The following is a 13,115-nucleotide window of genomic DNA, read 5'->3' on the forward strand; positions in this document are numbered from 1 at the left end:
TATATTCTCTTAGCCTGCGATCCGATATTTGCAGATACTTCAAAGTCTGCCGCGATACGATTTCGATTTGATTCGATTCAGGGCCCTGCGATCGATATTCTGAATTCATGTGCCTATTTTACACAATTAAAAATGTTTTGCCCTTAAATGCAACCAAAATATAATTTGAATATTTTGAGCTCTCTGAAAAGTGCAAATTTATTATCCATATTGGGACAGCCACAACAAAATAAGGTACTTCAGATTTTGAAAAAAGTTTATACAGATAATAATATAAAAAATAACGTCACACACAAGTGATCATCAATCGTTTGATTACAGCTTATTTTTCAATTTAATCCAATTCAAAGTACTTACATACCCAAGACTTGTTTCCAACCATCCGTGCTATCTGCGGTTTTCTTGGCTACAACTTCCACAGTTGTAATGAAAAATTCTGTTACAGTTAACTGGGATAAATGTTAGTAAGGGTGTTGATGTGTAATGTGTAAAGTCTTATCACTGATGCTGGAGCTGAGCAGGTGTTTCTCTTTCCCTCATTAGTGTTGTTCACAATGTCGGCGTTGTCAAGATGTTTCACATGATGGTTGAACTTCTCCATGGTACATTTAAAATAGCAAATTCTCATGTAAAATTCAAATGGGATGCATGCGCAACGATATCGATGGAAGCCCAAATTAATTGCGCATGTTAGCCACTCTGCGTTTATCACGAGAGTTCGCATTTTAAGGAGCGCTCGGTTGACGCACGCGCACTGATCCTGTCACTGGTCTGGAGCTCGCATTTCGCGGGAAGCCCGGTTGACGCGCACACATGGATAGCAGAGCGTAATTTGGCTTCACAGACCCTGCGCACATCCTTGTCCCACATGAAAAGCATATTTAGCACTCATGAAGTGAAATGAATGTAATAAGTTTGCTTCATTGCCTGACAGAAATGTGTACGGGAATGGCTAACATGAGAGAGTTAAAATAAAGGTGCATTTTTAAAAAACAATTCTATATCGATATTTACACGTTGTATCGATAACATTGGATCGTTGGTTATTGGATCATCGTTACACCCCTATTCTCAGCCCTAGTTCCCAGAGTCATGGAAAACCTGGAAATATCACAGAATTAAAAATTTGTATTTTCGAGGCCTGGAACAGGGAAGGAATTTAAAATTTGTGAAATTTCATAGAAATTTCTGAGACTATGAATTTTTCACGTTCAGCTCTAAAAACTGCGTCAGGTTACAAATTGCCCTTCTGTGTTCGCAAAATATAGTGAGGGCTAATTTGTGAGTGAACTGTTCCATTGAGTTGGTTCTTTTCAATGAATCAGTCGAACCGGTTCATGAATCTGTCTGAAGGATTCATTGGTGAATCAGTCCGAATTTGAAAGATTTTTTTGAGAAGTCATGGAAATTCATCGGTCAAAAAGTATGGGAACCCTGTTAATTGAGCTCAATTTTTAATCTCGTCAGTGAAATTACTGACGAAAATGTTAACGAAGGTTTTTTTGGTTTTGAAAAAGATGCATCATGACGATAATTAAATGATTTGAATTAAAACATATTGTTGCCAGAATATGAAGAAAAAAAGCACATTGATCATAATACAATATCCTAAACTGTCTAAAACATGGAAATTAATAAGCCTCAAGCACAAAGAATTCACAATACATTAACTTCTAAAAAGTAGCTAATATTTAAGTATACTAATTTTATGCTATAATTTCAGTAGCTCATGTTTCACAGACAGATTTCACAAATTGTATTTTGTTTATCATTTACTGCGGATGTTTGATACTTCCTTAAATTTGTCAAAATGTTTGAATATTTGTTTAAAGTTTGGTCTGTAACAGTTGTCATTTTACACATTATTGTCAATTAAAACGCTGAATTCGTTAACTAAATTATATGCAATTTTAGAGTAAAATTAACAAATTAATGATAATGATATGACAAATATTGACTAAATTTAAAAGTCTTTTTTGTCAAAAGATTAAAATTATTACTACAACACAATTGAGCTCTATTAGGATGTTCATGTATTTCAAAAATGTGTTTCCTCTTCACTCTAGGTTTATTTTCATATTTTCTATCGTTCTCCATGTGGGCGGAGCCTTTGTGACATGGTGGAAGTGCGAGAGTACCTGTTTGAAACACGCTGTGATTTTCTCTTCCTGGAGATGTTCTGTATGGACCCATTTGTCCTTGTGAATCGTGCCCGACCCCCTTCGACTTCAACCAGCCAGCCTCACCTGTACCTACAGGACATATCACAGGGCAGGGAGGTGCTGCCGGTGCCCTGTATTAATGAAGTAGACGATACACCTGCTCCTACTGTCAAGTACACCATAGAACGAATTCCAGCCCCAGGTGTCTCCATCAACACAAGCCTAGACTTCTTAACTGGTTGTGACTGTACAGACGGCTGCCGGGACAGGTGCATTTTTTTTTTGTCTTTTGTATTTGAATATTGGCATGTGTCTATAATGCAAATTGAAATTAAAGGAATTTTCCCGATTTAATACAGGTTTACCACAGAAAATTATTTCGACTCGTTCCTCAATCTATGCAATCAAACTAAAATTATGTTTACAGTAATGCCCTTATAATATAAGTCTATAGGGCAAGTAATTCCCCCAGGAAAAATGTCAAAATACACACTGTCAGACATATATAGCCACAAGACTTAAACATTAAGACTAGAATTGCTTACCAACTTTGTCTGTGCAAAATCAAATGTTTCATTTACTGTCATGACCATGTAAAGTCGGTAAACATTCACTCAATACGTGTAAAGGATCACGGAAAGGGATGTGATGTTACTATCAGCAAAGTACTGTTTACATGGAGCAAACTCCACCCACAGGAAATATGTCCATAAATTAATCTGCCTAAATTAGTAGTCCCATTTCTAAAAGGGCAATTTAGACAACTTTTCATCTCATCAAACACAATTTTTTTGTACAAAAGCATTAATCAAAGTGTTTTAACAAATATGAGCTTTGCATTTCTGCTTTTTGCCACACTGCCCTACAAAGCCACAACGCAGTAACTACACCATCACTGAAACGGAGAAAAATGGCTTAGTTTTGTCTAAATCTGAGCATTGTTGAGTCAAACCCATCTGTCACAGGACAGATCATAGTCTAAGATACCGATATCGGTCATAACTAATTTAAAATGTTTAGCTTTGTCTTTTGCCTTTTTCAGGGCTTCATAGTACATTTTGTTTAATTTTCTTTCAGTAGAACTTGTTTTGAACCTTTAAAATTCCTTTAAATCATGGCAATCAATAATGAACAGCCTACATTTGTGTTTCAGGTCGAAGTGTTCATGCCACCAACTGACCATTGAGGCCACATCTTTATGCAACGGTGGCCCTGTAGATGTTACTGCTGGATACACTCATAAGAGACTGCAAACAGGCTTGCCAACAGGGTTGGATACAGGCTCTCTCTCGCTCTTTCTTTTTCTGTCAGCCTCTCTCTCTCTCTGTTTGTCTTGCTGCATGGAAATCACAAGATGCAAAATAAATATCAAATGCGCACAAAAAATGTACACCAATCAGCCACAACATTAAAACCACCTGCCTAATATTGTGTAGGTCCCCCTTGTGCTGCCTAAACAGTGCCAACCTGCGTCTCAGAATAGCAGATGCTATTCTTCTCACCACAATTGTACAGAGCGGTTAGCTGAGTTACCATACACTTTGTCAGATCTAACCAGTCTGGCCATTCTCTGTTGACCTCTCTCATCAACAAGGCATTTCCATCCACAGAACTGCCGCTCACTGGATGTTTTTTGTTTTTGGCACCATTCTGAGTAAATTCTAGAGACTGTTGTTTGTGAAAATCCCAGGAAATCAGCAGTTACAGAAATACTCAAACCAGCCCGTCTGGCACCAACAATCATCTGCCAATCATGTGGCAGCAGTGCAGTGTATAAAATCATGCAGATATGGGTCAGGAGCTGCAGTTAATGTTTACATCAACCATCAGAATGGGGAAAAAATGTGATCTCAGTAATTTGGACCATGGCATGATTGTTGGTGCCAGACAGGCTGGTTTGAGTATTTCTGTAACTGCTGATCTCCTTTTTTTACTCGATAAGAAAACATGGGCATAATATACAGTGGGAAAGGCTATATTCCTATATGATTATTGAATGTATTCATTAAGTTGTATAGGAATACATAAAAAACTCATGCATTTCCCCTATGCAGATGTAGCGCTGTGTGGGCAGAGTAAAGTTTACATATGTAGCTTGAACAGCCAAATGCATTTACACTTAGTCAAGATTCATCTGGATTGTGTCTCAAAATGTGATCAGATTTATGTCCATTACAAATATGTCTTGTAGGGCATTTATACTTGGTCTACATGCTCTAAACCCCAAATAATTCATTAAATGTAATAAGAGCCACAGTTGCTTTCATTTATTCTTATTATATACATTTATTCTTATTATATACATCTATTATTTTTTTCTTTTCACAGTTTGCATTTCTATTTATTTTATTTTTAAATTTATTTTGTGTCAGTTTACCCAGAAGTGATGAATTTGTTCTCTTAAACACATGATGGAAACGCTGCTTTATTTGCAAATTGTTTTTGCGATATTCCGATTTTGCACATAAATTTGTAACTTGGATGGAAACACTACTATTGTTACAGTGTTATTTATTTTTTGCAAAAAAAATCTATTTTTAAAGGTAAAACGTAGGTTACAAATATTGGTAGGTTAAACTTTTGTATTATGTTTAGTTTTAAATCCATTTATGAACATTTGACAAATTTGTTGTCAAATGAATCCTACATTGCCATTGTGGTCGTGATCTTCGGTTAGATAAGCATTGCTAGATACTGCAGAAATTCAAACAGTTGTAATTTTCTCACCTAAAAGATAAATCTATGTTAATATGTTTTTGAACACAAAGAGGATTCATACACCCTCACTCTTCTCTCTCCATCTCTTCAGGGTGTATGAGTGTAACCCTCTGTGCCGCTGTGACCCAAGAATGTGCAGCAACAGGCTGGTTCAGCACGGTTTACAACTGCGACTGGAGCTCTTCATGACACAGCACAAGGGATGGGGCATCCGCTGCAAAGATGACATCGCCAAGGGATCATTCGTGTGCGTTTTCACTGGTAAGCATACATCGCAATTTAACTGACCTAAAATAATGAATGTCAACTTTTTAGAGGAATAGTCACCCATAAATGACAATTTTGTCATCATTTACTCCCCCTCATGCTGTCCCAAACCTATAACTTTCTTTCAAAATGAGAGTGAGTAAAAATATACATTTTCTAATGCATCACAATCTTCATTTGAACAATCTCGATATTGATTCTTAAATCTCAAGATCGATCTTTAAGTATATGCGCAACTCTCTACTATGCGAGTAAATCACTTGCACATGAGATGTCTGTGATTAGCCACTGGCTGGTAAATTTTCAGATTTCACTTACCAGTGATTGTGAAGTATAGCAGAGAAGAAGTTCAGCATCCTTTCACTACATGCTGAGAGTTAAAGTTTGATTTGACATGTACCATCATGAAATGTGTCCAAAGACTAGATCCACGCAATCCATTTGTCATTGAATAATGTCTCTTTTAATACCCTTTTTTTCTGTGCAATCAGTTGTTGATAAAAAAACCAAAACATAAACCATAAAGCCATTCAAGTTCTCCTTTGTTAATGCTGTATGTGCTCATTTGCAGGCGCTCTTTACAAAACTGCCGGTTTTCTTAAAGAGACAGTACCGATTTTTAGCACTTGTTCTACAAATCAGTGTAAATAGTTGTAAATAGTATAAATTATGCATTAAACAATAGAGATATTTATTGCTTGAATACATTGATTTTTACATTTTTAAAAAGTTAAAATGTGACTAATGAAGAAAAACAAATAAAATATAACTTGCAAAATTAATTATTTTGTAATACACCTAGTTAGAAGGTTCCTTGTATAATTAACAGCATTAGCTGTGAGGGAATTTATTTAATCTTTAAGCAAAATAGACATTATAATTGAAATATACCTAGATTAATCAATATCAGTTGAATTGAAATCTGGATCAAAAAGAGATCTTTTGAAATCGAATCGGGAAATCTGTATTAATACCCGGCCCTAGTGAGTAAAAAGCATAATTTTCATTTCTGGTTGAACTATCGCTTTAATGCACACAAATTGCCTCAGTATTTCCCCATATCACCTCTCTCTGTCTGTTACACCACAGGTAAAATAGTGAATGAAGACAAAGTGAATGAAGATGAGACCGTGTCTGGTAATGATTATTTGGCCAACCTTGACTTCATTGAGGGGGTGGATAAGCTGAAAGAGGGTTATGAGAGTGAAGCATACTGCTCAGACACAGAGGGAGAAAGCAACAAGAAGACCTTAACCATGAAAACTGGGCCATTATGGAAAAATATCCTCTATAATGAAAACTCTAACAGTAGTGAAGGTATGTTGTGTCTGTAAATAACCAAATTTATATCACTTCCGATAATTTTACCTTGTCAATTGCATGTCTTTGTGTAACTGATCTTTTTGTTCTTTTGTCCATAGAAAAAGATGAACCTATGCAGCTGGAAACTGAGCAAGAGGAGATGGATGGTAAGAAAGATGGTAAAAAGATAGTAAAACTTACACTGATCAGCCACAACATTAAAACCACTGACAGGTGAAGTGAATAACATCTTGTTACAATGGCACCTGTCAAGGGGTGGGATATATTAGTCAGCAAGTAAACAGTCAGTTCTTGAATTTCATGTGTTGGAAGCAGGAAAAATGGGCAAGCGTAAGTATCTGAGCGACTTTGACAAGGGCCAAATTGTGATGGCTAGATGACTGGGTCAGAGCATCTCCAAAACGGCAGGTCATGTAGGGTGTTCCCAGAATGCAGTTGTTGGTACCTACCAAAATTGGTCCAAGGAAGGACAACCGGTGAACCGGCGACAGGGTCATTGGTGCTCAAGGGTCACTGATGCGTGTGGGGAGCGAATGCTAGCCCCTCTGGTCCAATCCCACAGAAGACTGTATTACAAATTGCTGAAAAACATAATGCTGGCCATTATAGAAAGGTGTCAGAACACACAGTGCATCGCTGCTTGCTGTGTATGGGGCTGCGTAGCCGCAGACCGGTCACAGTGCCCATGCTGACCCTTGTCCACTGCCTACAATGGGCATGTGAGTGTCAGAACTGGACCATGGAGCAATGGAAGAAGGTGGCCTGGTCTGATGAATCACATTTTTATTTAGATCATGTGGATGGCCGGGTGCGTTTTCGTCATTTACCTGGGGAAGAGATGGCAGCAGGATGCACCATGGGAAGAAGTCAGGCTGGTGGAGGCAGTGTGATGCTCTGGGCAGTGTTCTGCTGGGAAACCTTGGGTCCTGGCAGAGCTGTTTTGGCGGCACGAGGGGGACCTACGCGATATTAGGCAGGTGGTTTTAATGTTGTGGCTGATCGTTGTATACTATAATTATATAGAGTTACTATGTGCACTACAGAAGTCTTGAGGAAACATAGACATTACAGACAAACTGCGGCCCTAGTGTCGCTGCAGTATCAAGGGGTGTAAAGACGGTATGGACATGCTTTTTGTGTGTGGACAGCCTGGGTTAGGTTCTGCCTTTTGTCATACTTTTTTCCCATCCTGTTTCTGGTCTCCACTATTTCCTTAAACATTACTTACACTAATAAATAAAAATTAATTTATAGGTTGATTTCCTCACAATGATTTGGTCACTGTGAAGGTTGGGGCTGTTTAGAGAAAGGTTTGTTCTGGGTAAAATTAACCATGGTTTTACTATAGTAATATTGTAGTAACCATGTTTTTTGGCAGAAGACAGTGTTTTAATGCAATTAACCATGGTGTTACTACAGTAATATGGTGTTAATATAGTAACCATTTTTAATTTTGTGGTTCCTATGATTTTACTACAAAATAACATGGTGATACTATGGTTACTGTGGTTAATTTATGTAAGGGAAGGTTAGGTTTAGGGGTTGGTATAGGGTGTCTGTGGGACTCTAAAAAAAAAATAATTAAAAAAAACACACTGCAGTGATGCAGGGTGAAAATGGCATCTGATACTATTTGCACTGAGAGCAAAGAAGATGCTTTCTGATGCTATTTACACTTGATGCAAATAGCATCTGCCATAATTTCAGTATGTATAACACATGAAATTATAAGACAGCATCTATTACATGGGGTCATAGAAATTTAACTTCTCAAATATTTGTTCCGTTTGAAATCAATAGGGAATATGTGAATGATGTACATTTGAAAAATGTTAAATAATTCATTGGCCATTTCCAAAGTCTTGGTTTGCTGTGCATAATTCACATATTCTGATATCGTTAAACCAGTGACGGACATTGATTGACTAGAGTAGATGAAGAAAGATGCGTAAAGAATGACAAAGTGGACTTGTTCATTGGAAAATACTGTGTTTAAAATCCTACAGAAGTTCCCTCTGACAATGGATTTTCTGTGCAGGATTGATGCTGCTGTAGCCTAACTGTGAATACTTTGCTCATATTGCTCTTGGCCTGTCCTCTAAATATTTTCATTCAAATTTGTCTTCCTACTCAGTCTGTGATGAGTCCTTAAGTGAGAAAACTCTGTCCTCTGAGTCTCATGAAATATCTGAAGATACACAGAAGAATGTGACTGTCTTGGTCAATCAAAAGAGAGAAGGTCTGTCTTTTTATTCTTGTAGTGGCTGAGTCTTCATTTTAGGCTTGTTTTAGTGTTTCATTGAAATTTCCATCTCTTTGTTTTAGGCCAAGAGAGCTCGGCTCAGAAGCGTTGCTTTGCCAGAAAGTCATGCCAGAGAAGAGTAAAACCACTCGAAACATCTAAGACACAGAATGAGACAACGAGGGCAGTACAGTCTGCCAAAAACACCCGCAGGCTATTCAATGGAGAGGAGGCGTGTTACATCATTAACGCGAGACAGATGGGCAACCTCGGGCGCTACATTAATGTAAGCCACCCACCCTTCAGGATATGTAATGAAGACTTGCCAATAAAGTTATGAATATTTTATCATATATTTTGCACTCTTTGCCTTACTTTTTACTTTTTGCATTCCCTTTCTCAACAGCATAGTTGCAGTCCCAATTTATTTGTCCAGAATGTCTTCATCGACACACATGACCTCCGTTTCCCCTGGGTTGCGTTTTTTGCAAGCAAGTCAGTGCCTCTGTTCATGCCATTTTCATTTTACAGAAATAACTCAAGGATGTTGTGTAAAGTTTGTCTGTGTGAGCAACAAGGGGGCGGTGCTTAGAAAAGGGTCTATTCACAAACATAAATCAACTTAATTGCTATTTATGTATAAATTGACCTGAATTGGTTTTATCAAAAATGCTTTTGAAAATACTGTAACATTATAATATATCCAAACTCTCTCTCATCTCTTTCTCAGGCGCATAAAAGCCGGTACGGAGTTGACATGGGATTACAACTATGAAGTGGGCAGTGTGGAAGGGAAGGTTCTGCTGTGCTGCTGTGGCTCATCACGCTGCACTGGAAGGCTTCTTTGATATTGCTCTGTCAACTGCTCTCTAAAACACTTAAATGTCTCTTTGAGGTGTCATTTTAGACATTATTACTAATCAATTAAAACATGTCTATGGTACTGTTTTGGAAGAACATTACAATTATAGAACCATTTATTATAAAATGAATTCTTGATTTATACTTTGTTGCTGTTGTTTGTTTAGTAGTATTATTTTTTAACATCTGCAAAAAATGTGAAGATATGTTATTTGTAAATAAAATGTTCCAATATCAAGATTTAATTGTCTAGTAAATTATGTTCTATATTATTTGTTCTGACAAACAGACATTATTATTATTATTATAATAATAACAATAATGGGAAAAATATTTCCTGATATTACACATTACATACGTTTTATTGTAAATTATAATATATAGAAATATCCATATATTATTTCCCTTTTTCCATCATTTCAGAACACAAAATACTTACAAATATTACTAGTGTAATAATGCTGTAGTAATGGCGCATTTACGTCATGTCAGAATTAATTTAATTACTCGTGGATTCTATTCAGAACTATTGACGTCCTCAAAGTCAGACCTCTTAAGTTATTTGTTTCTATAGCAACATTTATAACGCCAAAACTGCTTTGTTGTTGTCGATAATGGCAAAATGTTTATCACTACATTCATCCATTTATTCACCTCTATATGTTTTTGCACAATGTTTAAGAACAAAAAGAAATGATCCAGACATCAATGGCATAATAAAAAGCACATTAAACAGAAATATTGGTTCACTACCTTCAACTGTTGAGGCAGCTGCCATATTGGTTCTTTTTACTTTCAAATCAGAGCTTTCATACAATTACGAATTTACAACTAAAGTTACCAGTTTTACGAAGACTGAATGCTTTCTTCAAGTCTAAATCTGATGTGGTAATTCCGACATGACATGAATATTAGCCCACTATTTCAACACCCGGTGTAAATGTATGGGATTTTTCGAAACGGTTTTTCCGTTTAGACAAAATATATTATCTCCGTTCACACATGCAACCTGGTAAATTACAGGGAAATCGTTGGGTTGCCTTTACTGGTAAATGAAGTCCCTGCATGACCTCAAACCTGAAAATACAGTAAATCTTCTGGAAAAGGCTGTATGTGTGAAAGGGACTATAACAACAGGAGTCAGAACAGTCTGTAGGTCTGTGCCAAGGTTGGATGGATCTTAAAAGCTATAGGAGTTAAAATGGAAAATTTTGGTCTTGGTTGGAAAATGTGAAAAACCCCTAAACAAAATCTGCAGAGTAAGGGCATTTTCACACTTGGCTCGTTTGGAGCGTTTGTTTCGGAACTTGGTGTGTTTTCTCCCTTGGTGCAGTTGGTTTAGGCATACAGGTGCATCTCAATAAATTAGAATGTCGTGGAAAAGTTCATTTATTTCAGTAATTCAACTCAAATTGTGAAACTCGTGTATTAAATAAATTCAATGCACACAGACTGAAGTAGTTTAAGTCTTTGGTTCTTTTAATTGTGATGATTTTGGCTCACATTTAACAAAAACCCACCAATTCACTATCTCAAAAAATTAGAATATGGTGACATGCCAATCAGCTAATCAACTCAAAACACCTGCAAAGGTTTCCTGAGCCTTCAAAATGGTCTCTCAGTTTGGTTCACTAGGCTACACAATCATGGGGAAGACTGCTGATCTGACAGTTGTCCAGAAGACAATCATTGACACCCTTCACAAGGAGGGTAAGCCACAAACATTCATTGCCAAAGAAGCTGGCTGTTCACAGAGTGCTGTATCCAAGCATGTTAACAGAAAGTTGAGTGGAAGGAAAAAGTGTGGAAGAAAAAGATGCACAACCAACCGAGAGAACCGCAGCCTTATGAGGCTTGTCAAGCAAAATCGATTCAAGAATTTGGGTGAACTTCACAAGGAATGGACTGAGGCTGGGGTCAAGGCATCAAGACCCACCACACACAGACATGTCAAGGAATTTGGCTACAGTTGTCGTATTCCTCTTCTTAAGCCACTCCTGAGCCACAGACAACGTCAGAGGCATCTTACCTGGGCTAAGGAGAAGAAGAACTGGACTGTTCCAAAGTCCTCTTTTCAGATGAGAGCAAGTTTTGTATTTCATTTGGAAACCAAGGTCCTAGAGTCTGGAGGAAGGGTGGAGAAGCTCATAGCCCAAGTTGCATGAAGTCCAGTGTAAAGTTTCCACAGTCTGTGATGATTTGGGGTGCAATGTCATCTGCTGGTGTTGGTCCATTGTGTTTTTTGAAAACCAAAGTCACTGCACCAGTTTACCAAGATATTTTGGAGCACTTCATGCTTCCTTCTGCTGACCAGCTTTTTAAAGATGCTGATTTCATTTTCCAGCAGGATTTGGCACCTGCCCACACTGCCAAAAGCACCAAAAGTTGGTTAAATGACCATGGTGTTGGTGTTCTTGACTGGCCAGCAAACTCACCAGACCTGAACCCCATAGAGAATCTATGGGGTATTGTCAAGAGGAAAATGAGAAACAAGAGACCAAAAAATGCAGATGAGCTGAAGGCCACTGTCAAAGAAACCTGGGCTTCCATACCACCTCAGCAGTGCCACAAACTGATCACCTCCATGCCACGCCGAATTGAAGCAGTAATTAAAGCAAAAGGAGCCCCTACCAAGTATTGAGTACATATACAGTAAATGAACATACTTTCCAGAAGCCCAACAATTCACTAAAAATGTTTTTTTATTGGTCTTATGATGTATTCTAATTTTTTGAGATAGTGAATTGGTGGGTTTTTGTTAAATGTGAGCCAAAATCATCACAATTAAAAGAACCAAAGACTTAAACTACTTCAGTCTGTGTGCACTGAATTTATTTAATACACGAGTTTCACAATTTGAGTTGAATTACTGAAATAAATGAACTTTTCCACGACATTCTAATTTATTGAGATGCACCTGTATATGAACATGGAAATCGCACTCTGATCCATACCAAAACAATCGGTCCGAGACTGCTTGAACGAGGTGGTCCCGGACCGATTGCAAATGAACTCTGGAGCGGTTTGCTTGTGGTGAGAATGCAAACTGACCCAAGGAACCAAACAATATCCCTAAAAAAACCATGAACATAACTGAGGGATCTTTGGAGAAGACATCTGTAGATCAGCACATCTCCGTATTTCATCATCAAACGTGGATATAGCATTTGGCGACTATATGAGATATAATTGTACGTTTAAAATAGCTGTTTTATAATTCCTGAGGTAATTTTCAGAACAGAACACGGGTAGGATGGCGTTATCAACTTTTTGACAAATAAAAAAGTGGGAGAGAGAGAGATCTGTGAGAAGAGGCACGTTTCAATGGAGAAATAATGCAAAAGCAACTAACAACGGATAAAAATAGCCATGATGGAAACTTTACAACTCATATCCATCCGAGTGACGGATAATTGGTATTTGGAGCACAACCTCTAACTGGCAACGCTCGAAATTCTCAAAAAATTGAAATGATTGATACATTTATTTTACAGGCATATAATTTTAACTGGTATATCAATGGATGAGTTTAATCCTGGAAC

At 37.5% G+C, this 13,115-nt stretch overlaps 1 protein-coding gene across 2 annotated transcripts in view; it reads left to right on the forward strand.

Moving 5' to 3' along the window:
* LOC127420967 (histone-lysine N-methyltransferase SETDB1-A-like) overlaps positions 1 to 9,813 on the forward strand; it is a 41,919-nt gene extending 32,106 nt beyond the window's left edge. For both annotated transcript variants that reach the window (XM_051663625.1, XM_051663624.1), the window contains 9 exons: positions 2,067 to 2,431; positions 3,316 to 3,432; positions 4,972 to 5,141; positions 6,237 to 6,464; positions 6,569 to 6,616; positions 8,605 to 8,709; positions 8,796 to 8,998; positions 9,119 to 9,207; positions 9,443 to 9,813. In XM_051663625.1, the coding sequence (XP_051519585.1) occupies positions 2,067 to 2,431; positions 3,316 to 3,432; positions 4,972 to 5,141; positions 6,237 to 6,464; positions 6,569 to 6,616; positions 8,605 to 8,709; positions 8,796 to 8,998; positions 9,119 to 9,207; positions 9,443 to 9,560 (1,443 nt within the window). In that variant the 3' untranslated portion in view covers positions 9,561 to 9,813. The remainder of the gene's footprint in view (positions 1 to 2,066; positions 2,432 to 3,315; positions 3,433 to 4,971; positions 5,142 to 6,236; positions 6,465 to 6,568; positions 6,617 to 8,604; positions 8,710 to 8,795; positions 8,999 to 9,118; positions 9,208 to 9,442) is intronic.
* Positions 9,814 to 13,115: the final 3,302 nt, after the last annotated feature.

The sequence above is a fragment of the Myxocyprinus asiaticus genome, chromosome 30 (genome assembly GCF_019703515.2).
Source record: "Myxocyprinus asiaticus isolate MX2 ecotype Aquarium Trade chromosome 30, UBuf_Myxa_2, whole genome shotgun sequence".
Lineage (NCBI taxonomy): Eukaryota > Metazoa > Chordata > Actinopteri > Cypriniformes > Catostomidae > Myxocyprinus > Myxocyprinus asiaticus.